Below are 24,252 nucleotides of genomic sequence, written 5' to 3'. Positions count from 1 at the left end.
TTGGAGATATTACATCTAGTTCCCTCGTCCAGATCATTTATATATATTCTGAATAGCTGGGGTCCTAGCACCGATCCCTGCGGTACCCCACTAGTCACTACCTGCCACTCGGAAAAAGACCCTTTTATTCCAACTCTTTGCTTCCTGTCTGCCAACCAGTTCTCTATCCAAGACAGTACCTTACCCCCAATCCTGTGTGCTTTAACTTTGCACGCTAATCTCTTATGCGGGACCTTATCGAAAGCCTTCTGAAAGTCCAAATACATCACATCCACTGGTTCTCCCTTATTTATTCTACCAGTTACATCCTCAAAAAATTCCAGTAGAATACTCGAGCATGATTTACCTTTTGTAAAACCATGTTGACTTTGTCCAATCCTGTCACTGTTTTCCAAGTGCTCTGCTATTACATCTTTTATAATGGACTCTAGCATTTTCCCCACAACTGATTTCAGACTTACCGGTCTATAATTCCCTGTTTTCTCTCTACCACCTTTTATAAATAGTGGGGTTACATTAGCTATCCTCCAATCCATGGGAACTGTTCCAAAGTCTATAGAATTTTGGAAGATGACCAGCAATGCATCTACTATTTCTAGGGCCACTTCCTTAAGTACCCCAGGATGTAGATTATCAGGCCCTGGGGATTTATCGGCCTTCAATCCCGTCAATTTCCCTAACACCATTTCCCTACAAATACTGATTTCATTCAATTCCTCCCTCTCATTAGACCCTATGTTCCCCGAAATCTCTGGGGGGTTATTTGTGTCCTCCTTTGTGAAGACAGAACCAAAGTATGTATTTAATTGGACCGCCATTTCTTTGTTCCCCATTATAAATTCCCCTGATTCTGACTGCAAGGGACCTACACTTGACTTCACCAATCTTTTTCTTTTCACATATCTATAGAAGCTTTTACAGTCAGTTTTTATGTTCCCTGTAAGCTCACTCTCACAATCTATTTTCCCCCTCTTAATTAATCCCTTTGTCCTCCTTTGCTGAATTCTAAACTGCTCCAATCCTCAGGTTTGCTGCTTTTTCTGGCCAAATTATATGTCCTCTCCTTGGATCTTATGCTATCCCTAATTTCCCTTGTTAGCCATGGTTGAGTCACCTTTTTTGTTTTATTTTTTATGCCAAACAGGGATGAACAAATTCTGCAGTTCATCCATGCGATCTTTAAATGTTTGCCATTGCCTATCCACCGTCAACCCTTTAAGTAACATTCCCCAATCCATCCTAGCCAACAAGTGCCTCATACCATCGTAGTTTCCTTTATTTAAATTCAGGACCCTAGTCTCTGAGTCAACTACTTCACTCTCCATTTTAATGAAGAACTCTATCATATTATGATCGCTCCTCCCCAAGGGGCCTCGCACAACAAGATTGCTAATTAATCCTTTCTCATTACATAATACCCAGTCTAAGATGGCCTGATCTCTAGTTGGTTCCTTGACATATTGGTCCAGAAAACCATCCCATATACACTCTAGGAATTCGTCCTCCACAGTATTGTTACTAATTTGGTTAGCCCAATCTATATGTAGATTAAAGTCACCCATGGTAACTGCTGTGCCCTTATTGCACGCGTCCCTAATTTCCCGTTTAATGCCATCCCCAACCTCAGTATTACTATTTGGGGGTCTGTATACAACTCCCACTAACGTTTCCTGCCCCTTGGTATTTTTCAGCTCTGCCCATACAGATTCCACATCAGCAGAGCTAATATCCTTCCTTACTATTGTGTTAATCTCCTCTTTAACCAGCAATGCTACCTGTGGTGTATGTGCCTTTAAGAGCCCCCTGTGTACTGTAATGCCGGTAATGGCCACTCGGGCTATATAAGCCTGTATAGTGTCTTGTATCTGTTAGTTCACCTCCAGACTTTGTTCAGTAAACACCTGTGAAACCAACTCCTGCATTCTGTGTCTCCATTAACACACGGATACAACAGTGGCGACGAATTGGAAATGGACTTACCTGCAATTCGGCAGCACCTCAAGGAGATCGATTCCTCAGACGAAAGTCAAAGAAAAACAAGAAAGAAAAAAAAAAAACTGTGGTTTCACCACCTAGCCGAGCTGGTGGCAGGTACTGCAATAATCCTTCCTGGGCGGCGGGCTGGGGCTCCATCGGCTGGCTCTGCAGCGGGGCCGAGCAGCGAAGGCGGAGACAAACAGAGACAGAGGGGGGGAGCACTCGGGAGACGGCTGGCGCTGCAAAGCAGGTCGGCGTTCGGACCAAGCGGAGGGAGGGAAAAGTCCCAGAGAGTCCGGCGGGAACGAGCCTCCACCTATTGAAAATACCTATGTAAATAAAAACCGCGGAGAACAGCGTTGTCAGCAGCGGCGGGAAAGCGCGGGAAGCGCCATTTTTTTTCTGCGGGGAAGAAATGAAAGCACGGGAGGCACCATTTCTTTTCAGGATGCCTAAGGCTGGCAATATTAATGCTTTCGATAGCGATATAAAGGATTGGACCACATATGTGGAAAGAGTGGAGGTATATTGCACAGCAAATGAAATAGAGGATGATAAAAAGGCATCAGTACTTCGAAATCTAATGGGCGCAAGGACATACGGGCTGTTACGAAACTTAATCACTCCAGCCAAACCGAAGGACAAGAATTTTAAGGAGATTGTTGATACCCTACAGGATCACTTAAACCCAACACCACTGCTGATAGCGGAACGATTCAAATTCTTCAAGAGGAATCAGCACAAGAATGAAAGTAACGCTGATTACCTCACCGAATTAAGGAAGCTGTCAAAGCACTGCCAATTCGGGGCAGGACTGGCAGATTCTCTTCGAGACAAATTCGTCTGCGGTCTCCTAAGTGAAGGAACACAGAAAAGGCTACTTTCTGAGAAAGATTTGACACTGGACAAGGCTTTCAGTGTGGCTGTATCATATGAAGCAGCCGCAAGAGGAGCTGCAGAGATACAGCAAAAGCCACAGGACTTCGGCACCCATGAAATGACACAGGGTTTCGAGAGATGTTATCGCTGCGGCAGATCCACCCATGACCAGAGGGACTGCTGGTTCAAGGACAAAGCATGCAGGCAATGCGGAAAGATGGGACACATTGCACGTGTATGCCGATCTGGAAAAATAAAATCCACGGACAGGAAAAAAATCAATAAGGAAAAGTACAGAAAGGTACAAATGATGACGGACAATAGCTCCGAAGACCAGAAGAGCGATAGTGACTCCGGAAACAAGAGACTAAGCTGTCTCAAATTACATAATGTAATTGCCAAAGAATATTACCAGACCATTTGGGTTACCCTCACGATAGCGGGGTCCCCAGTTAAAATGGAGCTAGATACAGGATCAGCTCTGACCGTCATAAGTCGACGGGATTACGAGCGGCTATTTCCGCATATACCTTTGAAAGACACATCCATTATCTTGAAAACATATACGGGGCAGAAAGTATACCCCAAAGGGAAAATAAGGGTGCCTGTTGTATACAACGACAAGGAAATACAGAAGTTGTATTTATACGTTCTGCAAGATGGTGGTCCACCGCTGTTGGGACGTGAATGGATGAGGAAGATACGTTTAGACTGGCACTCCATTCAGGCACTGACGGTGACCAGTAAGAAAAAAAATGATGATGACGTCATACCTGAACGATTAAAAGACATCTTGGCCAACACCAAGGAAGTGTTTCAACAGGAACTAGGAACCTTGAAAGGCGTCACCGCCTCAATAAAAGTGGAAGATGCGGCAATTCCCAAGTTTTTTAAGGCAAGGCCGGTGCCATACGCAATTCGTCCAGCAGTCGAGGCAGAGCTGGAGAATTTGGAAAAGGCAGGCGTATTATCCAAGATAGATTGGAGTGAGTGGGCAACACCCATCGTCCCGGTCATGAAAAAAACGTTGAATAATGATAAATCTGAAGAACAGAGAAAAATTCGCATCTGTGGGGACTTCAAGGTGACTGTAAACCCGGTCCTTCACACGGTACAGTATCCTCTTCCGAGGGTAGAAGATATTTTCGCCTCACTATCCGGAGAGAAACGTTTCACCAAAATTGACTTGGCACAGGCATATCTACAGATGGAGGTTGAAGAGGCCTCCAAAAAGTATCTCACGATAAATACACACAAAGGCCTGTACCAGTACAATCGACTGGTTTTCGGAATAGCATCAGCTCCAGCTATCTGGCAAAGAGCTATGGAGCAAGTCCTCCAAGGGATTCCGGGGACTCAATGCTACCTAGACGACATCCTTGTAACAGGAGAAAACGAGAACGAGCACCTTGCCAATTTGGAGCAGGTGCTCACTAGGCTGAGAGAACGGGGCCTACGAGCAAATCGCCCCAAGTGCAAATTTTTCCAGAAACAAATATCATATTGTGGCCACATAATTAACGAGGAAGGGTTGCATAAGTCACCTGAAAAAATTGAAGCGGTCATAAAAGCCCCAGCACCTGAAAATGTCTCACAATTAAGTTCGTTCCTGGGATTGATAAATTACTATCATAAATTTTTACCGAACTTGTCAACTCTTCTGCACCCTCTTAACAAACTGCTACAAACGGGAGTAATTTGGAAATGGAGCGAAGACTGTAAACGTGCCTTCCATAAATGCAAAGGCTTGATCACGTCCAAGGAAGTTTTGGCTCATTACAACCCATCACTGCCAATCAGACTGGCGTGCGATGCATCCCCTTACGGCGTAGGAGCGGTATTATCGCATAGATTCCCTGATGGCTCGGAGCGGCCGATAGCTTTTGCGTCACGCTCATTGAACTCAGCTGAGCGTAACTATGCCCAGATCGACAGGGAAGCACTCAGCCTGGTATGGGGAGTGAAGAAATTCAACCATTACCTACACGGACAAAAATTTACCTTGTTGACTGACCATCAACCCCTCGTCTCCATATTCAACCCTAAAAAGGGTGTTCCCATTGTGGTGTATGTAACCTGTTCCACCTTAAGAGAACTTAAGCCTGTTCCACCTTAAGAGATGTACTACTTTCTCTGGCTGCTGTATACGTAATACCGGTGGTGACCACTGGTATATAAGCACTGTGTAGTAATATTGTATTTAGTATTAGTCCTGACCTCCAACCAGTAAAGACCTGTTGAACTTGAATCTTGTAGTCTGTGTTAGTGATTACAACTAGAACACACAGACTTAACACCCATTATGACAGCGCAAAGGCTACAGAGGTGGTCCCTTTTCCTAGGGGTACACCAATATGACATAGAATACAAAGGATCAAAACAGCATGGGAATGCTGACGGTTTATCGCACCTACCGTTGCCAACGGTAGAAGAGGCACATACAGTGGACCCAGTGGAGATGTTCCACTCAACCATAGTGGAATGTCTACCAGTAACAAATTCTGCCATTGAAAAGGAAACGAGAAATGACCGACTCTCTCACGAGTCTACGATTTAACGGTGAAGGGATGGCCAGCACATGGCGAACCACTGTTGCCAGCATTCTCGCAAAGAAGAGAACAGCTGTCAGTGTGCCGAGGAACCTTGATGTGTGGATTCAGAGTGGTGATTCCACCCAAACTCCAGGATAAAGTGCTAAAGGAGCTTCACGAGGGGCATCTGGGTGGAGTGAAAATGAAGAACCTAGCCAGAGCGTTTGTGTGGTGGCCAGGTATCGATGGAGGCATCGAAGAAATGACCAAGAGCTGCCTAGGATGCCAGAAGGTCCAAAACGCCCCACCACAAGCCCCTCTACATCCATGGGAGTGGCCCTCATCTCCATGGCAAAGGGTACACATCGACTTTGCTGGTCCATTTATGGACTCAATGTTCTTAATCGCGGTTGATGCACACGCCAAGTGGCCGGAGGTAATAAAGATGTCCTCCAACACCACGGAAAAAACCATCACAGTATTAAGGACCATATTTGCCAGGAATGGGCTGCCTGAACAGATCTGTTCTGATAATGGACCGCAATTTGTGTCCGAAGAATTCAGGGAGTTCTTAAAAAAACAATGGGGTTAAGCACTACACGTCCGCCCCATACCATCCCGCCACCAATGGATTGGCTGAAAGGTTTGTCCAGACCTTCAAGAAGGCCATAAAGGCCATGGGTAATGAAGACATAAATCTACAGCATAAGGTAGATAACTTCTTGTTTGCATACAGGAATGCAACACATGTGGTTACAAACCAAACTCCCGCCATGATGTTCTTCAATAGAAGCCTAAGATGCCGGCTGAATTTGATCAAGCCAAACATCAGAAGGGATGTGGAGAACCGGCAATTTCAAGGCATGAATGAAAGGCCAACTAGAACCTTCCAGATAGGTCAACAAGTTTTGGCCGGGACTACCGTACCGAGAAATGGCAGCCTGGAACTATTTGCACACGACTAGGACTGCTGATGTATACCGTGGACATTGGAGAAAGCATAATAAGGCGCCATGCTGACCAGATCATAGAGTCATCCGAAAAGGGACAACCTACACCACAACTCTATACGCCTAATGATGAAGCAGAGATACCCATAGTATCTACCTCCGATCCGGTGATACTGGAACCAGATGAACCCGACACTGGCATTCAAACCAAATCGACCTTGCCAAAAGAACCTACTACACCACCAAAAACTACTACACCACCGAGGCGTTATCCGGACCGAGTCAGGAAGCCTCCAGAGAGACTGACTTATAATTGATTAACTGTAGCAAATGTGTAGATTATTGTTCTTGTAACATGTTAATTAATGATTACTTAAAATGTTATGTACTGGTTGTCTAAAAGGGGAGGAATTGTGGTGTATGTGCCTTTAAGAGCCCCCTGTGTACTGTAATGCCGGTAATGGCCACTCGGGCTATATAAGCCTGTATAGTGTCTTGTATCTGTTAGTTCACCTCCAGACTTTGTTCAGTAAACACCTGTGAAACCAACTCCTGCATTCCGTGTCTCCATTAACACACAGATACAACACTACCCCACCTCCTTTTCCTTTTTTCCTGTCCTTCTTGAATATTGAATACCCCTGGATGTTGAATTCCCAGACTTGGTCATCCTGGAGCCATGTCTCCATAATCCCAATTATATCATATCCGTTTACATCTATTTGCGCAGCTAATTCATCCACCTTATTACGAATGCTCCTCGCATTAAGACACAAAGCCTCCAGGCTTGATTGTATAACATTCTTAGTCCTTTTAGAATTATTATTTACTATGACCCTGTTTGATTTACACCCTTGATTTTGCTGCCTTCCACTTTTGCTTTTCTCCTTCCTGTCTTTTGTTTCTATCCTTGCTTCCCTTTCCTCTGTCTCCCTGCACAGGTTCCCAACCCCCTGCCATTTTAGTTTAAACCCTCCCCAACAGCACTAGCAAACACTCCCCGAGGACATTCAAAAGCAGGTCAGAGGCTGGGTATTCTGCGACGAGTGGCTCACCTCCTAACATTCAAAGTCTCTCTGTGAAATCTTTACCACCAAGAAATACTTAGCAACACCATCATCTCCAAGTTACACACCATCCTGACTTGGAAATAGATCGTTGTTTCTTCATCGTCGCTGGGTCAAAATCCTGGGACTCCCAACCACTATCGTGGGAGCACCTTAACCACGCGCTTCAAGAAGGCCAATCACCACCTTCTCAGGGCAAATATGGATGGGCAATAAATGCCAGTGTTGTCGCTGATGCCCACATCACGAGAATGAATTTAAAAAATAGGACTTGTTTAACAGCAATTTATTGAGCGTTTCTGAATGTACCTGTCATATTCGGTGCTCTCTGCTTTTCTGGGTGGTGTCATCGAGTTATGTTTCAGAGGTAAACTAACTTCAACATTCTCCAGCTCATCTTCTGAATCTCCTGTATCCAGTAAAGATTTCTTCTCCTCGTTCTCTTCCACCTTCCCTTCTTTTTTCTTTTTTGTGACAACTTCTACCAATTTGCCATAGTTACCTTAAAAAGTATTTTAAAATTAACATCTTGGCAGTGGGTGGTGCTCAGCCCTCCCAAGGTAGGGTTACAGGGCAGTGTAACACTGTTTAACACTTATCCTAGAGTTAAAATCCACTGTCTTTCACAATTACTTGACTGCTGGTTTCAGGCATTGGGCAGATTGTTCACAATGGTGATGGATTAATTTGTCAGCTCACAGGTTGGCTCGCACCAGTTGCCATGGAAACAGTGCTCTACCACAGGGAAGATACTTCCTATATCTGTGTCAGGATCAAAGTGCAACATCAATGTCAATGGCATGGATCGTGCGCACACGTTAAACCAATGGATAACGCCTTTGTATAATTGCGGTTCTCTTTAGGCTGTGAATATGAGCATTTCACTATTGCAAGATTCTGCATTATTATCTTAAATTAGCGAACTACTGTAACATTCCAGTGAAGCTATTTTCTTTCTTTCTCTTGCTCACATTTTTCCAGAGAAACTGCAAGAAGCAATAAGAATGCAAAAGATTTATGTGGCAGACTGCACTGGCACTCAATGCTTGGCATTGTGTCATCAGCTGTGACTCAGTGGGTAGCACTCTCGCCTGAGTCAGAAGGTTTGGGATTCAAGTCCCACTGCAGATACTTCAACACAAAAATCTAGGCTGACACTAAGGTGCAGTACTGAGGGAGGGCTGCACTGTCGGGGTGCCGTCTTTCGGATGAGATGTTAAACTGACATCTACTCTCTCAGGTGGACATAGAAGATCCCATGACACTATTTTGAAGAAGAGTAGGGGAGTTCTCCCCGGTGTCTTGACCAATGTTTATCCCTCAATCAACATCACTAAAACAGATTATCTGGTCATTATCACATTTGTGGGAGCTTGCTGTGTGCAAATTGGCTGCCGCGTTTCTACATTACAACAGTGGCTAGACTTCAAAAGTACTTTATTGGCTGTAAAGCACATTGGGACGTCCTGATGTTGTGAAAGATGCTGTATAAATACAAATCTTTCTTCCTTTTTTCTTTCATTATGTTACCAGATGCAGGTTCGATACCCAAACCACGGAGTTTCCTATCTCAGGCGAGACATTGTGGGAGGCCCCAAGTACAGGCTGCACCCTCCCCCATAGAGAGCTCGGAAAAGTCACTCTCGGGGCTGCATTGTGCTTTCTCAGAGCTTGTTCTCAGTGACATTGGTGGCCTGAACGCCTTTTCCAATACAAACAGCATTTAGACAGGAGTAAGGAGGTCTCTGCCATTCGTGCACTGAATTGGTTTTGAACTTGCGCCAGCTGCCTTAGTTGGTAGCACTCTCACCACTGGATCCAAAGTTGTGGTTTTGAACATCATGCCTGGTCTTTAGCCTCAGAATCTGTGCTGACATGGTGGTGGGCTGCTTGCCATATTGCTGCGTTGGCAGAGGTGCCGTCTTTGGATGACACATTAAACAAAGGCCTGCTCAGGTCTCAGGTCCCAGGGCACTATTTGAAGAGGAGCAGGGAGTTCTCCCAGTGTCCCACATTAAACAAAGGCCTGCTCAGGTCTCAGGTCCCAGGGCACTATTTGAAGAGGAGCAGGGAGTTCTCCCAGTGTCCCTCAAATAACACCACCGAAAACACATCTAGGAAAGAGATTAAAAAGCAGGAACTCAAGGTAGTAATCTCCAGATTACTCCCAGTGCCATGTGCTAGTGAGTACAGGAATAGGAGAATAGAACAGATGAATGCGTGGCTGGAGAGATGGTGCAGGAGGGAGGGCTTTAGATTCCTGAGGCAATGGGATCATTTCTGAGGAAGGTGGGACCTGTACAAGCCAGACGGGTTACACCTCAACAGACCAATATTCTCACGGGGAGGTTTACTCGTGCTGTTGGGGAGGGTTTAAACTAGCTTGGCAGGGGAATGGGCACCAGCATGTAGGAGTGGAGGGGAGGAATGGGGTGCATGGAAGAGTGAGTGTGTTGGATAGTACTAGAGAAGAAAGTAGTATTAGAGGCGGAAGTAGTACCATATTAGATAAGGAGCAAACTAAGAAAGACTAAGAAAAATTCAAAAATGGGTTTAGAATGCATGTACGTAAATGCACAAAGTGTGGTGAATAAGGTTGGTGAGCTACAAGCACAATTAGCTGTGTGGCAATAACGGAAACGTGGCTTAAAAACGGTGAGGACTGGGCACTTAATATTCAAGGGTACAAGGTGTTCAGAAAAGATAGGGAAGTAAAAAAGAGGTGGGTGGCAGTGCTGATTAAGGAAGACATTGTAGTGTTGGAAAGGGAGGATGTTTTTGAGGGGACAAGGACAGAATCCATTTGGTTAGAGTTGAGGAGCAAAACGGATCTCACTATTGGGGGTATTCTATAGGCCTCCAAATAGTGAGAGGGAGGTAGAGGAGCAAATCTACAGGGAAATCGCAGAGATATGCAAGAGCTATAGAGTGGTGATTTTGGGGGACTTTAATTACCCAAATATCGAGTGGGATAATGCTAGGATAAAGGGAAAGGAGGGGCAGGAATTTCTGAAATGTGTTCAGGAGAATTTCCTTGACCAGTATGTTCTTGGCCTAACTGGGAAGGAGGCATTGCTGGATCTGGTGCTGGGGAATGAGGTGGGCCAGGTTGACTAAGTGTCTGTGGAAGAACACTTGGGTGTGAGTGAACATCGTATCATAAGATTTAGATTAGTAATGGAGAGGAGCAAGGAACAATCTAGAGTGGAACTTCTAAACTGGAATAGAGCTAACTTCATTGGGATGCGAAAGGATCTAGCCAGGGTAAAATGGAACCAAAGACTGACAGGAAAAACTGTAACGGAACAATGGGTGATCTTTAAGGAGGAGATGTTCCAAGTACAGGCTAGGTACATTCCAACAAGAGGGAAAGGTAGGGGAACCAAAGCAAGGGCTCCTTGGATGACGAGGGAGATAGAGAAGATGATGAAACAAAAAAAGAGGGTGTATGATGCATGTCAGGTGAATTCTTCAAGGGAGAATCAGACCAAATACGATAAGTTGAGAGGGAAAGTGAAGATGAAAATAAGATTGGCAAAGAGACAATATGAAAGTAGAATGGCAGTTAACATAAAAGGAAACCCCCAAATCTTCTACCGGCATGTAAACAGTAAGCAGGTAGTAAGTGGCGGGATGGGGCCTATTAGGGACAAAGAAGGTGATATATGCTTAGAGGCACAGGGCAAGGCTAGAATACTCAATGAGTACTTTGTATCAGTGTTTACTAAGGAGGTGGATGCTGACAAAATATCAGTAGAAGTGGAAAATGTAGAGGCAATGGAAGGGGTGAAAATTGATAGACAGGATGTAAAAGAAAGGCTGGGTATGCTTAGAGTGGATAAGTTGCCTGGTCCAGATGGCTTGCATCCCAGGTTGCTAAGGGAATTCTGTGGAATTCTCTACCACAGAAGGCTGTGGAGGCCAAGTCGCTGAATATATTTAAGAAGGAGATAGATAGATTTCTAGACACAAAAGGCATCAAGGGGTATGGGGGGAGAGCAGGAATATGGTATTGAGATAGAGGATCAGCCATGATCATATTGAATGGCGGAGCAGGCTCAAAGGGCCAAATGGCCGACTCCTGTTCCTATTTTTCTATGTTTTTCTATGTTTCTATGAGATAGCAGAAGCGCTTGCCATCATTTTCCAATCTTCTCTAGATGCGGGGGAGGTGCCTGAGGATTGGAAAGTGACAAATGTGACACCATTGTTCAAGTTAGCGGAGCAGGCTCGAAGGGCTGAATGGCCTACTCCTGCTCCTATGTTTCTATGAAAGGGTGCAAGGATAATCCTAATAACTATGGTCAGTTTATCAGTGGTGGGTAAAGTTTTAGAAACAATAAATCAAAGAAAAAATTAACAGGCACTTGGAGAGGTTTAAGCTAATTAAGGAGAGCCAACACGGATTTGTAAAAGGCAGGTCATGTTTCACTAATCTAATTGAATTTTTTGATGAAGTAACAGGGAGGACTGATGAAGGGAATGCAATGGATGTTGTCTACATGGATTTTTGGAAAGCGTTTGACAAAGTACCACATAGAAAGCTGGTTAACAAAATTGAGGCTCATGGAATAGGTGGGTCAGTGGCAGCTTGGATAAGGAATTGGCTTAAGGACAGAAATCAGCAAGTTGTGGTAAATGACTGTTTTTTAGACTGGTGGATGGTAGTCAGTGCTGGGGCCACTGCTTTTTTTGATATATATAAATGACCTGGATATTGGAATACAGAGCAGAATTTCTAAATTTGCCAATGACACCAAACATGGGGGTGTGGCAAACAGTGATAATGATACCAATCGACTGCAACAGGACATAGAAAGGGTAGCAGAATGGGCAGACAAGTGGCAGATAGAATTTAATACAGAGAAGTGTGAGGTGATGCATTTTGGCAGAATGAACAGGGAGAGACAATATACACTTAATGGCACAGTTTTAAAGACTGTGCAGGGACAGAGGGACCTGGAAGTTAATGTGCATAGGTCCCTGAAGGTGGTGGGACATATTGAGAGAGTGGTTAACAAAGCATATGGGATCTTGGGCTTCATAAATAGAGGTATTGAGTACAAAAGTAGAGAAGTTATGCTGAACCTTTATAAAGCGCTGGTTCGGCCACAACTGGAGTATTGTGTCCAGTTCTGGTCACCACACTTTAGGAAGGATGTGAAGGCCCTTGAGAGGGTGCAGAGGAGATTTACCAGAATGGTTCCGGGGATGGGGGATCTTAGCTACAAGGACAAGTTGGAGAAGCTGGATTTGTTTCAGTTTCAGCGCCCCTAGAGGGACACGGGGCGAGGCTCGAGGCGCTCCGCGTCCCTCTTAGGGCGCTGAAACTGAATATCGCTGCGGCACGGCACGCTGCGGTACTGCAGGCCTTCCTCCCATTGTTAAGGGGGAGGGGCCTGCAACAGCGCGATCCCTGATCGCGAGTGCCGGCAAAAGAGCCCGGCACCAAGGAGAAGTGCCGGGCTCTCGGGAAACAGCCGGCATTGTTGTGGAGAGGGGGGAGTTGGGTCAGGAGGCCGGGGACGGAGGTGCTGGCAGGCGGCCGCCGAAAAAAGCAGCCGCCCCGCACCTCCACCTTAACTTGCGCCTCTGCCGGCACAGCAAGGCCCCGTGAACCGGGCGCGGGTAGCGAGCGGCGCTACAGCGGCATTCGCTACCAAATATCGCGATCGGGACGCTAATGGGACGCTGCGCACACTGATGACATCATCTGTGGCGGCGTAGCGCAACAGGCTAACACCACCATTAGCGCCCCCGCTGAATATCGCGGGAGGCACAGCCATTGGCGCTACAGCCACTGACTGCCTCTTTAGGCGCTAACAGGTGGCGCTACACACCCAATTTCTAGCCCTCAATGTTTTCAAGGGGAGACTGGATAGGCACTTGAGGGAAATAAACTTGCAGGGCTACGGGGATAGAGTGGGGGAATGGGACTGACTGGGATTGCTCCACAGAGAGCCGGCATGGCCTCGATGGGCCGAATGGCCTCCTTCTGTGCCATTATGACTCTATGACATTTACTGGTCATTTATTTAATTGTGGGTGCATTAGCTTCCAGAGTTGCCTACATACCAGTCACTGCACTCCAACAGTATTGCACTATGTAAAGTGTTATTATTGGGCACTGTGCCACCTACACCTCTTGTACTAATTGCTGGTAAGTTTCTCTAAAAAATTGCACAAAAGAAAAAGAAAACCAGTTTCACTGGAAAGATTACCCAGGTAACTCAGCTGAAGTTGTAGATTAGCATTTTGTACAATTGTGCAATAATTATAAAATAGAAAGTCAGGCATTTGTTTGACACACATGCGATGCAATCACACGGGAGCAGGATTTCTCCCGTTCTCCCGCTGTCACTTCAGCAGAAGATTAGCGGAAATCCCAGAGTAATATGAAAAAGTCAAATCGGAATATTTTCTTAATGGTGAGAGGCGAGGAACTGTGGAGGAGCGAAGGGATTTAGGTGTCCATGTACACAAATCACTAAAGGCTCGTGGACAGGTACAAAATGTCATCAAAAAGGCTAATGAAATGTTGGCCTTTATCTCAAGGGTGACTGGAAAACAAAAGTGAGGAAGTGATGCTTCAGTTGTCCAGAGCTCTGGTCAGACTGTGTTTAGTTCTGGGCCCCGCACCTCAGGAAGGATATATTGGCCTTGGCGAGGGAGCAGTGCAAATTCACTGGAATGATACCAGGGCTAAAGGGGTTAAATTATGAGGACAGGTTGCACAAACTTGGCTTGTGTTCCCTGGAGTTTCGATGGTTGAGGGGTGATCTGATTGAGGTGTTTAAAATGATAAAGGGATTCAATAGGGTCGATGGAGAGAAATTATTTCCTCTGGTGGGGGAGACCAGAACAAAGAGCATCATTTTAAAATTAGAGCCAGGCCGTTCAGGGGTGATGTCAGGAAGCATTTTTGCCACACAAAGGGTGGTGGAAATCTGGAACTCTCTCCCCCAAAAGGCTGTAGATGCTGGGGGTCAATTGAAATTTTCAAGACTGAAATTGACAGATTGTTGTTAGGTAAGGGTATCAAGTAATATGGATCAAAGATGGGTAAATGGTGTTGAGGTGCAGATCAGCCATGATTGAACAGAATGGCAGAACAAGCTCAAGGGGCTGAATGGCCTCCTCCTGTTCCTATATAAGAGGTTAGGAGTAATGTCTTTACACAGATGGAGTATGAAATCATTCATCACAGGAACTGGTGAGGATGAGACCAATGTATTTTTTTAAGGAAAATTGAAAAAAATATTTGCAGCATAGGAAGATACAAGGCTCAGGGAAGAAAGCAGGACAATGTTAAGTTCCATGTTCCTATGTAACAGCGTAAATAGTCTCTACCAATGTTCCCTCTAAGCTTTGTGGCTGCGCAGTAATGGGAAAGGTCCCGCGCAGGCCGCTCACTGGCTTCTCTATTGTAAATACCGCACATGCGCGGAAATTTAAAGGGACCGACCGCGCACTAAAAGAAACAAGCCACGCAGAACAAAGCGCAGCTCACAGGGAACATTGGTCTCTGCCTCATTATTCACAGTGAAAGGTGTCATTGGAGTGTCAATGTGGCATCACATTTACTTGTAATGTCATTGCACTGAAAGCGATGACATTCCCACGTCACATGGCACTGTCTCCAGGACAAAGTTTCTACCAAACTTTATCTCCTTTATGAAAGGAGACAATTTTTCATCCTTTTTGTCGCGATGACATTACTCGCATGGGACACAATGATGGACTCCAACACATCACTATGTTATGTGTCTGCAGACAAATAATGAAAGGTTTGGCAAACATGTTTTCATGAAAACACTTTTCATAAATATCTGCAGCTGTACGTTCATCCACAATAACACCAAAATCAAATTCTTACCTATGGACACTTCGAAGGTGAGAGGCCGTGACCCCACGGAAGGGTCAATCATGGTTGCCTCAAAAAATGCAGCAAATAGAAGGAATTCTTCCTTCTCACCTGCAATAGACTGAATGGACAGGGCAATGAATCTCAGCGCTTTGATTATTACAGCTGATTCTTAAAAATGACTAAATCCAGACTTAAGCCTTTCTTTACTAAACAGAGTTTCAGTTACTACAGCAGATTCATTCAGTCACTCCTTCGATGTTATTGAGATCGATCTTTGGGTTTAGCATCAGGAATGAACTCATATACAAGAGCTCGTTTATATATAAAATCACACTTTAAAAGGAGTCACACCCAATGGTGTGGCCCGAGAGGCTGCTCATCTCAAGTATCACACATCCACAGGTCAAAGAATAGTGATTGGCTGAAATAAGCAAGTATCAGTGGATGTGCATCGAATATCCAATCAACCGATTCCAGAACAATACCGGGGTTAAAAGGGTTAAATTATGAGGACCGGTTGTATAGACTAGGCAGGTATTCCCTTGAGTATAGAAGATTACGGGGTGATCAAATTGAGGTGTTTAAGATGATTAAAGGATTCGATGGGTCGAGAGAGAGGAACGATTTCCTCTGGTGGGGGGAGTCCAGAACAAGGGGGCAGAACCTCAAAATTAGAGCCAGGCCGTTCAGGGGTGATGTCAGGAAGCACTTCTTCACACAAAGGGTGGTGGAAATCTGGAACTCTCTCCCCCAAAATGCTGTTGAGGCTGGGGGTCAATTGAAAATGTCAAAACTGAGATTGATAGATTTCTGACAGAGTCATCAACCTGCAACGTTAACTCTGTTTCTCTCTCTACAGATGCTGCCTGACCTGCTGAGTATTTCCAGCATTTTCTGTTTTTATTTCAGATTGCCAGCATCCGCAGTATTTTGCTTTAGATAGATTTTTGTTGGGTAAGGGTATTAATGGCTACGGAACCAAGGCGGGTTGATGGAGTTAAGATACAGATCAGCCCTGATCTAATTGAATGGTGGAACAGGCTAGAGGGGCTGAATGGCCTCCTCCTGCTCATGTTTTCCTAACAAAACATAAGTCATCAAAAGCATTTATTTTCAGACACGAGGTACCAGTGAAGAATGAGGAAAGCCTCAGAAAAACAATACAATGAAATTGCTCATATTCTTTTCAAACCAATTAAATTGTTTAAAATATTTAGTGAAACAACTTGATTTTCAGCTGCCTGAAATATACCTGTGACATTTAGAACATAAGAAACATAGAACACAAAAAAATTAAACAATTCGGAGTAAATGCTTCTTCTTACGTTTTTGTCAGAGCCTGGGGCTCAATTTGGGGACTTACTGGAGCTTCAATTATTGGCCCAGACTTTGTTTTTTTCTGCTGACAGCTTGGAGTCCAGTTCCCTGTTAGCAAGTCCCTTTGCTCTTTATTTTGGTCTCAAAATACAATTAAAGTTTCTTCCCTTTGGAATCTAATAACAACCATATTCTGGAGCTGGGGGAAGGGGAGATGGCAAGTGGCACACAGGTAGCCCTGTGTATGAGCTTTGCTGGGTTTGGAGCTCATTATAAGGCAGGCCTGCTGATGCTCCTGGTACACCCTTCTACCTTCTGCATTGAACCAGGGCTGGTCTCTTGGCTTGATGCTGATCAAGGAGAGAGAGATGTGCTGGACCATGAGGTTATATATAGGTTGTTGTAGTACACAATTCTGCTGCTTCTGATGGCCTACAGCACCTCCTGGATGCCCAGTTTTGGGCTGTCAGATCTATCCTTCGCCTGTCCCAATTAGCCTGGTGGTAGTGCCACACCACACGGTGATCATTTCTGCTCACGCTATCGTCGACAGGGAATTTGTGAGGGTGAAGTCAAGTAGGTTACTTTCTCATTTTTGTTCCCTCACCACCTGATGCAGGCCTAGTCTGGCAGATGTGTCCTACAGGACTTGTCTGGCTCAGTCAATGGTGGGGCCACCAAGCCATTCTTGACGATGGACATTGAAGTCTGCACCCAGAGCACATTTTGTGCCCTTGCTTCCCTGAGAGCTACCTCCAAGTGATGTTCAACATGGCGGAATACTGATTTGTCAATGAAGAGGAGGGCATTGGGTGACCATCAGCAGGAGGCTTCCCTGGCCTTGTTTGACCTGAAGCCAAGAGACTTCATGGGATAGAAACATAGAAGATAGGAGCAGGAGCAGGCCATTCTGCCCCTCGAGCCCGCTCCGCCATTTAATGAGATCATGGCTGATCATCCAAATTCAGTACCCTGTCCCTGCTTTCTCCCCATATCCCTTAATCCCTTTAGCCTCAAGAAATATATCCAACTCCTTCTTGAATATATTTAATGAATTGGCCTCAACTGCCTTCTGTGGCAGAGAATTCCACAGGTTCACCACTCTCTGGGTGAAGAAATTCCTCCTCATCTCAGTCCTAAATGGCTTACCCCTTATCCTTAGACTGTGACCCCTGGTTCTGGATTCCCCGCCATCGGGAACATCCTTCCTGCATCTAGTCTGTCTAGTCCTGTTAGAATTTTATAAGTTTCAATGAGATCCTCTCTCATTCTTCTAAACTCTAGCGAATATAAGCCTAATCGACCCAATCTCTCCTCATACGTCATTCCTGCCATCCCAGGTATCAGCCTGGTGAATCTTCGCTACACTCCCTCCATGGCAAGAACATCCTTCCTCAGATACGGCGGCCAAAACAGCACACAATACTCAAGGTGTGGTCTCACCAAAGCCCTGTACAGCTGCAGCAAGACATCCTTGCTCCTGTACTCGAATCCTCTCGCTATGAAGGCCAACATACCATTTGCCTTCTTAACCGCCTGCTGCACCTGCATGCTTACCTTCAGCGACTGGTGCACAAGGACACCCAGGTCTCGTTGCACTTCCCCTTTTCCCAATCTATTGCCATTCAGGTAATAATCTGTCTTCCTGTTTTTTGCCACCGAAGTGGATAACCTCGCATTTATCCACATTATACTGCATTTGCCATGCATCTGCCCAATCGCCCAACCTATCCAAATCGTACTGGAGTTTCTCTGCATCCTCCTCACAGCACACACGCCCACCCAGCTTTGTGTCGTCTGCAAACTTGGAGATATTACATCTAGTTCCCTTGTATATATTGTGAATAGCTGGGGTCCTAGCACCGATCCCTGCGGTACCCCACTAGTCACTGCCTGCCACTCGGAAAAAGACTCGTTTATTCCAACTCTTTGGTAAAGACTCCCAGGACCACTCTCACTCTTACCCAACTGTCTATCACTGTGCTCCCACCTGGGAAACGATGGTGGTGAAGGAGGAGCCTGGGATGTCAGCTGATGTCTAATATGTCAGGCTGTTGTTTGACTAGTCTGTGGGAGAGCTGGGCTGAGATTGCCTTAGTCAACCTGATACCATGCCTGGGTTGTTACTGTGATGTTCATCCAATTTTCTTTAGCAATTGTTTACAACAGGGTGCAGCCCAGACTGGGTGGCAGGGAGGCACAGGCTTCCTTCCCTGAAGGATATTAGTGAACCAGTTGAGTTTTCGGGAAGCTGCAGGGTCAGTATCTGCTGTCAGTCCACAAATTATCAGATTCATTGACTTCAGGTTTACAACTTGTTCTCATGACTTGAACTCATGACCTCTGAACTGCTAGTCCAGGGTACTAAACGCTGGGCTACTATACCAGCTTTCCGATTAATACTCCCTACTCTATCCTTCCTGAACATTTTATAGCCAGGTACATTTAATTTCCAATCCTGACTCCACTGTAACTCAGCTTCCATTACTGCTATTATGATTTTCTATTTGAATTAATGGGGTAATTTTAACCTAACCATTGGTGGGAAACACATCGGATTGGGTGCAATGTCCACTGGAGAGCAATATTGGACCAGGTGTAAAACCAGCATTGCACTCGATCCCGTGGGTTTCCCACGCAGCGCGTTAGGTTAAAATTACCCCAATTAGTTTCTTGTACTGTGTGTATTAATATCCACTGCTGGTGGAGAGCAAACTCCCTATTACTGAAAAGGACTGAGTGTTCTAACAGCCAGGGCAAGCATTATTAACAGCAGTGAAGGCAACTGATTTTTGGGTATTAAAAAATCAAAACCATGTAAAATGTCAAACTTGACATGAGATTACTGACAGGAAGAATAATGCACCCATCGTATTCAAGGAGCTGTTGTACGCTGCCCTGCTGCTCTCACGCCCAGTGTCCCCTTCCAAAATCAGAACCTCCGACTCACCACAGGGACCAGCAGGGAGATCTGAGAGTTTGCCTAATGTGCACCAACAACTGATATTACCCTTGAAAGAGCCCAGAGATGATAACAAAGATCATTACAGGTAGCAGAAACTTATGAGAAAGGATTAAGGAAGTTGGAATTTTCTTTGGAAAAGAGGTTTTGAGACGACCTTGATTTTTTTATGAAGGGACCTGACAAACTCTCTATTGGTTCGGGGACATAAGTTGAAAATTCAGGAGTTTGGAATAAGAAGGAAGGTAGCCAGAACTTTACCAGTGAAAGTAACTGACTTGTGAAATAAGCTACCAGGGAACGGACACAATGTAAATGGGTTGAAGAGGCAACTAGATGTGTTTCTGGAGAGAGAAAGGATTGAGGGACATTGCTAGAAGGTGGGCAGGTTGGTTATTTTATGGAAAAGATGCAAGTTTGATGGGCCAATGGCCTTCTCTTGACCCTAAAAGTTCTTGCATTCTTACTGGATCACCCAATAGGGACTGGCAAAAAACAGACCAATCAGTACCAGCTGTGAATGAAAGGCATATAACATACCTGCAACAGAAAAATATCACATCAGGTTTATTTTCTACTAAACTGACCTCTGGGACTGGGTGGATTTCTTCAACATCTACTGCCACTGCATTAGGTTGCTCTTGGGGATTTGTACCATCTTCATCTTCATTCTGGCCACTGCTCTCCTCTTTAGCCTTAGATTTGGATTTGGATTTCTTGCTTTTTTTTTTCAGAGTGAGTTTGCTGAAGGCGCTCTTTACACTTCTGCTTTTTTTGCTTTTAACGGCAGAAATTGAGCTGAAAACATCGACTGTCACTGCTATAAGTATTCGTCCTCTGTAAAATATCCCCTCTCCCAGGCCCTCGTTCAGGTTCCTGTGAGCATCCCTGAGCACGGAGTTCTGAGGCGAGCCATAGAGGTGAACCCATGCTGGGCCAAAGGTTGGGTGGAATCCAGCTGAAAAATAAGACAAATGTAAGCTGGGGGAGGGTGGGTATCAGGGAGGAAATGCACTTTACGAAGAGTTGCACTGAGGATTTCTTTCCATTGAGAAGTGGGATGAAGACACCATCTGGGTGGGAATGTAAGTTGTGAGGAGGATGCAAGGAGGCTTCAAGGGGATAGAGACAGGCTAAGTGAGTGGGCAAGAACATGGCAAATGGAATATAATGTGGAGAAATGTGATGTTAGGAAAAATAGAAAAGCAGAGTATTTTTTAAATGGTAAGAGTTTGGGAAATGTTGGTGTTCAGAGGGACCTGGGTGTCCTTGTACATGAATCACTGAAAGTTAACATGCAGGTACAGCAAGCAATTAGGAAAGCAAATGGTATGTTGGCCTTTATTACAAGGAGATTTGAGTATAAGAGTAAAGACGTCTTACTGCAATTATATAGGGCCCTGGTGAGACCACACCTAGAGTACTGTGTACAGTTTTGGTCTCCTTACCTAAGGAAGAATATCCTTGCCATAGAGGGAGTGCAACAAAGGTTCACCAAGCTGGTTCCTAGGATGAGGGGATTGTCCTATGAGGAGAGATTGAACAGACTAGGCCTATATTCTCTAGCGTTTAGAAGAATGAGAGGTGATCTCATTGAAACATGCAAAATTCTTACAGGGCTTGACAGGGTAGATGCAGGGAGGATGTTTCCTCGGCTGGGGAGTCTAGAACCAGGGATCACAGTCTCAGAATAAGGGGTCGGCCACTTAGGACTGAGATGAGGAGAAATTTCTTCACTCAGAGAGTGGTGAATCTTTGGAATTCTCTACCCCAGAGGAGGATCAGTCGTTGAGTTTATGCAAGACAGAGATCAATAGATTTTTGAATTTTGAATATTAAGTGATATGGGGATAGTGCAGGAAAGTGGAGATGAGGTAGAAGATCAGCCATGATCTTATTGAATGGCGGAGCAGGCTCGAAGGGCCAAATAGCCTACTCCTGCTCCTATTTCTTATGTTCTTATCAAGGTTGAAAAGTGCAGGAGAGAAGATGAGGAAAATCACAGTGGTGGTTAGGTGATGTCAAGCTTGGTTTAAAAAGCCCACAGATTGTAAGGGGGGGACAGGAAGGCGTTCCACAGTTCAAGTCCTGTGAATAGAGAGTTAGGTTCAGAGATGGTACGCTGGTCTTCTTCGCAATACAGTGAGGATGCAAGGAGAATGTGTAAAGTGGTGTATTTGGAGCTTATGAAGGGGAACCTAGAAAGAACGAGAAAGGTAGGTTTAGAGGAGTAATGACCACAGTTCAGGTCATGGTAACCTAACTCACCAGGTGGGAAACTGACAGGATTAGATCGGCCACCCGTTTCATGTCCCCCCGTTTATTATCCAGCCTAATTACTGTCCATTGAAGTCAATGACGGTTGAACTGATCGCATTAGTTTCCTGCTGGATGAGTTAGGTTAAAATGACACCCAGTATCTATATATAAAATAGAGAACGACAGTAAAAGCTGCAACAAACTGCAAGGTTGGAGGCTAGGGAAGGATCACAGAGTTTTTCTTCTATCATCTCTAGAAATATGATAGAGGTTACAGAGAAGCTCATCATCCAGTTTGCTCCATATTCACAACCAGAAGAGGGTGTGCTGAGAAAAATAAATGAATTTGGAAAAATGGAGGGTAGAGGGGAGAATAAACCCCGCCTTGAACTCACCGTTAACCCCAGCATCTGATATCTGCTGCAAATTGATGAAGTGAGTTGCTATAGCAACATCATTAATGTTAGCATCATCGATGACTTGAAGTTTGATACGTTGAGCAAGTGGGGGAAACATTTCGACGAAAGTGATTTGTTCGTTCCATACCGGTTTCGTTGTGTTGCTTTCCACTGACGTCTCTCCCTGTTAATGAAAGGAAACTGTTGCTTACAACAGAACCATGTCACTCAGTCTAGCGAATTTCCTACAGAACAGACAGGGTCTAACCCGTCAGATGGCGGATTGAGTGAAACCACTGCACACTGAACGAGGCAGACTAGACATCCACCATGTTCCACCCCTGATTTGTACTCAGTGAGCTGACTGGGAACAGCAGGTGGCTGATGCAGTTCAGCTCAGCACATCTCGGCTAGAGAGAGTTAAAAAAAGCAGCAGTGTCGGCGAGTGGATAAAGAGAGGCCCGAGAGCGGACATGAATTAAAGCAGCGGCAGCGGCGAGAGGATAAAGAACAGCTCGAGGATAAAGAACAGCTCGAGGGTGGACCTGAATTAAAGCAGTGGTGAGAGGATAAAGAGCGGCCCGAAAGCGGACCTGTATTAAAGCAGCGGTAGTGCGAGGCTCCGATTCAAAAACAACAAAGAGTGATGTCACAGGAGAGCAGGTAGGCGATTGGTTGGTGAGTATTACAGCTCTTTTTTGCTCTCTAAGTTAGGGAAAGGGGTTAAATTAAGAGTTGAGAAACTGTGGGTTGCTAGTACATTTTAAATTAATAACTTAAACTAAATAAAATAATCAAACAATAAACCTAAAATATTGATTGAATAAAATCTTTATCAAATTAATTAATAAATAAAACAAGGTAGGGCAGGTACTGTGTCGTAACTGCAACATGTGGGAGTTTGTGGAGAGCATCGCAATCCTGAGCAACCACATCTGCAGTAAGTGTCTGCAACTCGAGGAACTTCGGCTCAGAGTTGTTGAGCTGGAGTACGAGCTGTAGACATTGTGCTGCATCAGGGAGGGGGAAAGTTACTTGGACACTTTGTTCCAGGAGGCAGTCACACCCTTTAGGTTAAGTAGTACTTTAGAGTTCGTCAGTGGTCAGGGACAGGAAGGTGTGACTGCGAGTCAGGAAGGTATGGGGACCCAGGATGTAGTGATGGAGGAGCCTCAGCCCTGGGCTTTGTCCAACAGGTACATAAGAACATAAGAGGTACTTTCTACCTATATGGATGAGGAAAAGGACTGCAGGGAGGGTGGGCAAACTGACCACGGCACTGTGGTACAGGGGGCCATCCAAGTGGGGGGAGAAGGAAGGAATGTGGTAGTAGTAGGGGAAAGTATAGTTAGGAGGATAGATACTGTTCTCTGCAGCCGCGAAAGAGAGTCCCGAAGGCTGTGTTGTCTACCCGGTGCCAGGGTTAAGGATATCGCCTTGCAGCTGGAGAAGAATATGGAGGGGGAGGATCCATTTGTCGTGGTCCATATAGGAACCAACGACATAGGTAGAACTAACAATGAGGTTCTGCTGAGGGAGTTTGAGGAGCTCGGGTCTAAATTAATCAGCAGAACCACAAGGGTAATAATCTCTGGATCACTATCTGAGCCATGCGCAAATTGGCATAGGGTCAAGCAGATCAGAGAGTTAAATGCGTGGCTCAAAGGGTGGTGTGGGGAAAAAGGGGTTTCAATTCATGGGGCACTGGCACCAATACTGGGGAAAGAGGGAGCTGTGCCGTCGCACGGGCTCCACTTAAACTGGGCTGGGACCAGCATCCTGATGAATCGAATAACTAGGGCTGTAGATAGGGTTTTAAACTAAAAAAGGCGGCGCGGGGGGGAAGAGAGGGGTCAGGTGAGAGGAAATTTAGAAATCTAAAGAGAAAGGTCAAGGCAATAGAGCTGTGTAGCGATTTGGGTCAAAATAAGCAGAGTGTGACAGGAAGAGTTTAATGGTAGCAGTGCAGCAGAGAATAAGGTCAAAGCAAGGAATAATGGTAAAAAATTTAAATTAAAGGCTCTTTATTTGAATGCACGAAGCAT

The 24,252-nt window shown here is 45.1% G+C and overlaps 1 protein-coding gene across 1 annotated transcript in view; it reads right to left on the bottom strand.

The window, feature by feature from the left end:
- Window positions 1-24,252, bottom strand: part of fer1l4 (fer-1 like family member 4) — a 294,195-nt gene that overhangs the window by 175,279 nt on the left and 94,664 nt on the right. The window contains exons 14-17 of the mRNA XM_086005966.1: window positions 22,205-22,391; window positions 20,138-20,508; window positions 15,281-15,389; window positions 7,714-7,906 (exon numbers count right to left, since the gene is read on the bottom strand). Of these exons, the coding sequence (XP_085862092.1) occupies window positions 7,714-7,906; window positions 15,281-15,389; window positions 20,138-20,508; window positions 22,205-22,391 (860 nt within the window). The remainder of the gene's footprint in view (window positions 1-7,713; window positions 7,907-15,280; window positions 15,390-20,137; window positions 20,509-22,204; window positions 22,392-24,252) is intronic.

This window comes from Somniosus microcephalus, chromosome 13, assembly GCF_052327205.1.
Source record: "Somniosus microcephalus isolate GS21.2 chromosome 13, FLI_Smic_1.0, whole genome shotgun sequence".
Taxonomy (NCBI): Eukaryota; Metazoa; Chordata; class Chondrichthyes; order Squaliformes; family Somniosidae; genus Somniosus; species Somniosus microcephalus.
Note: the sequence above shows the minus strand (reverse complement) of the source record. Positions and strands in the feature narration are given on the sequence as shown.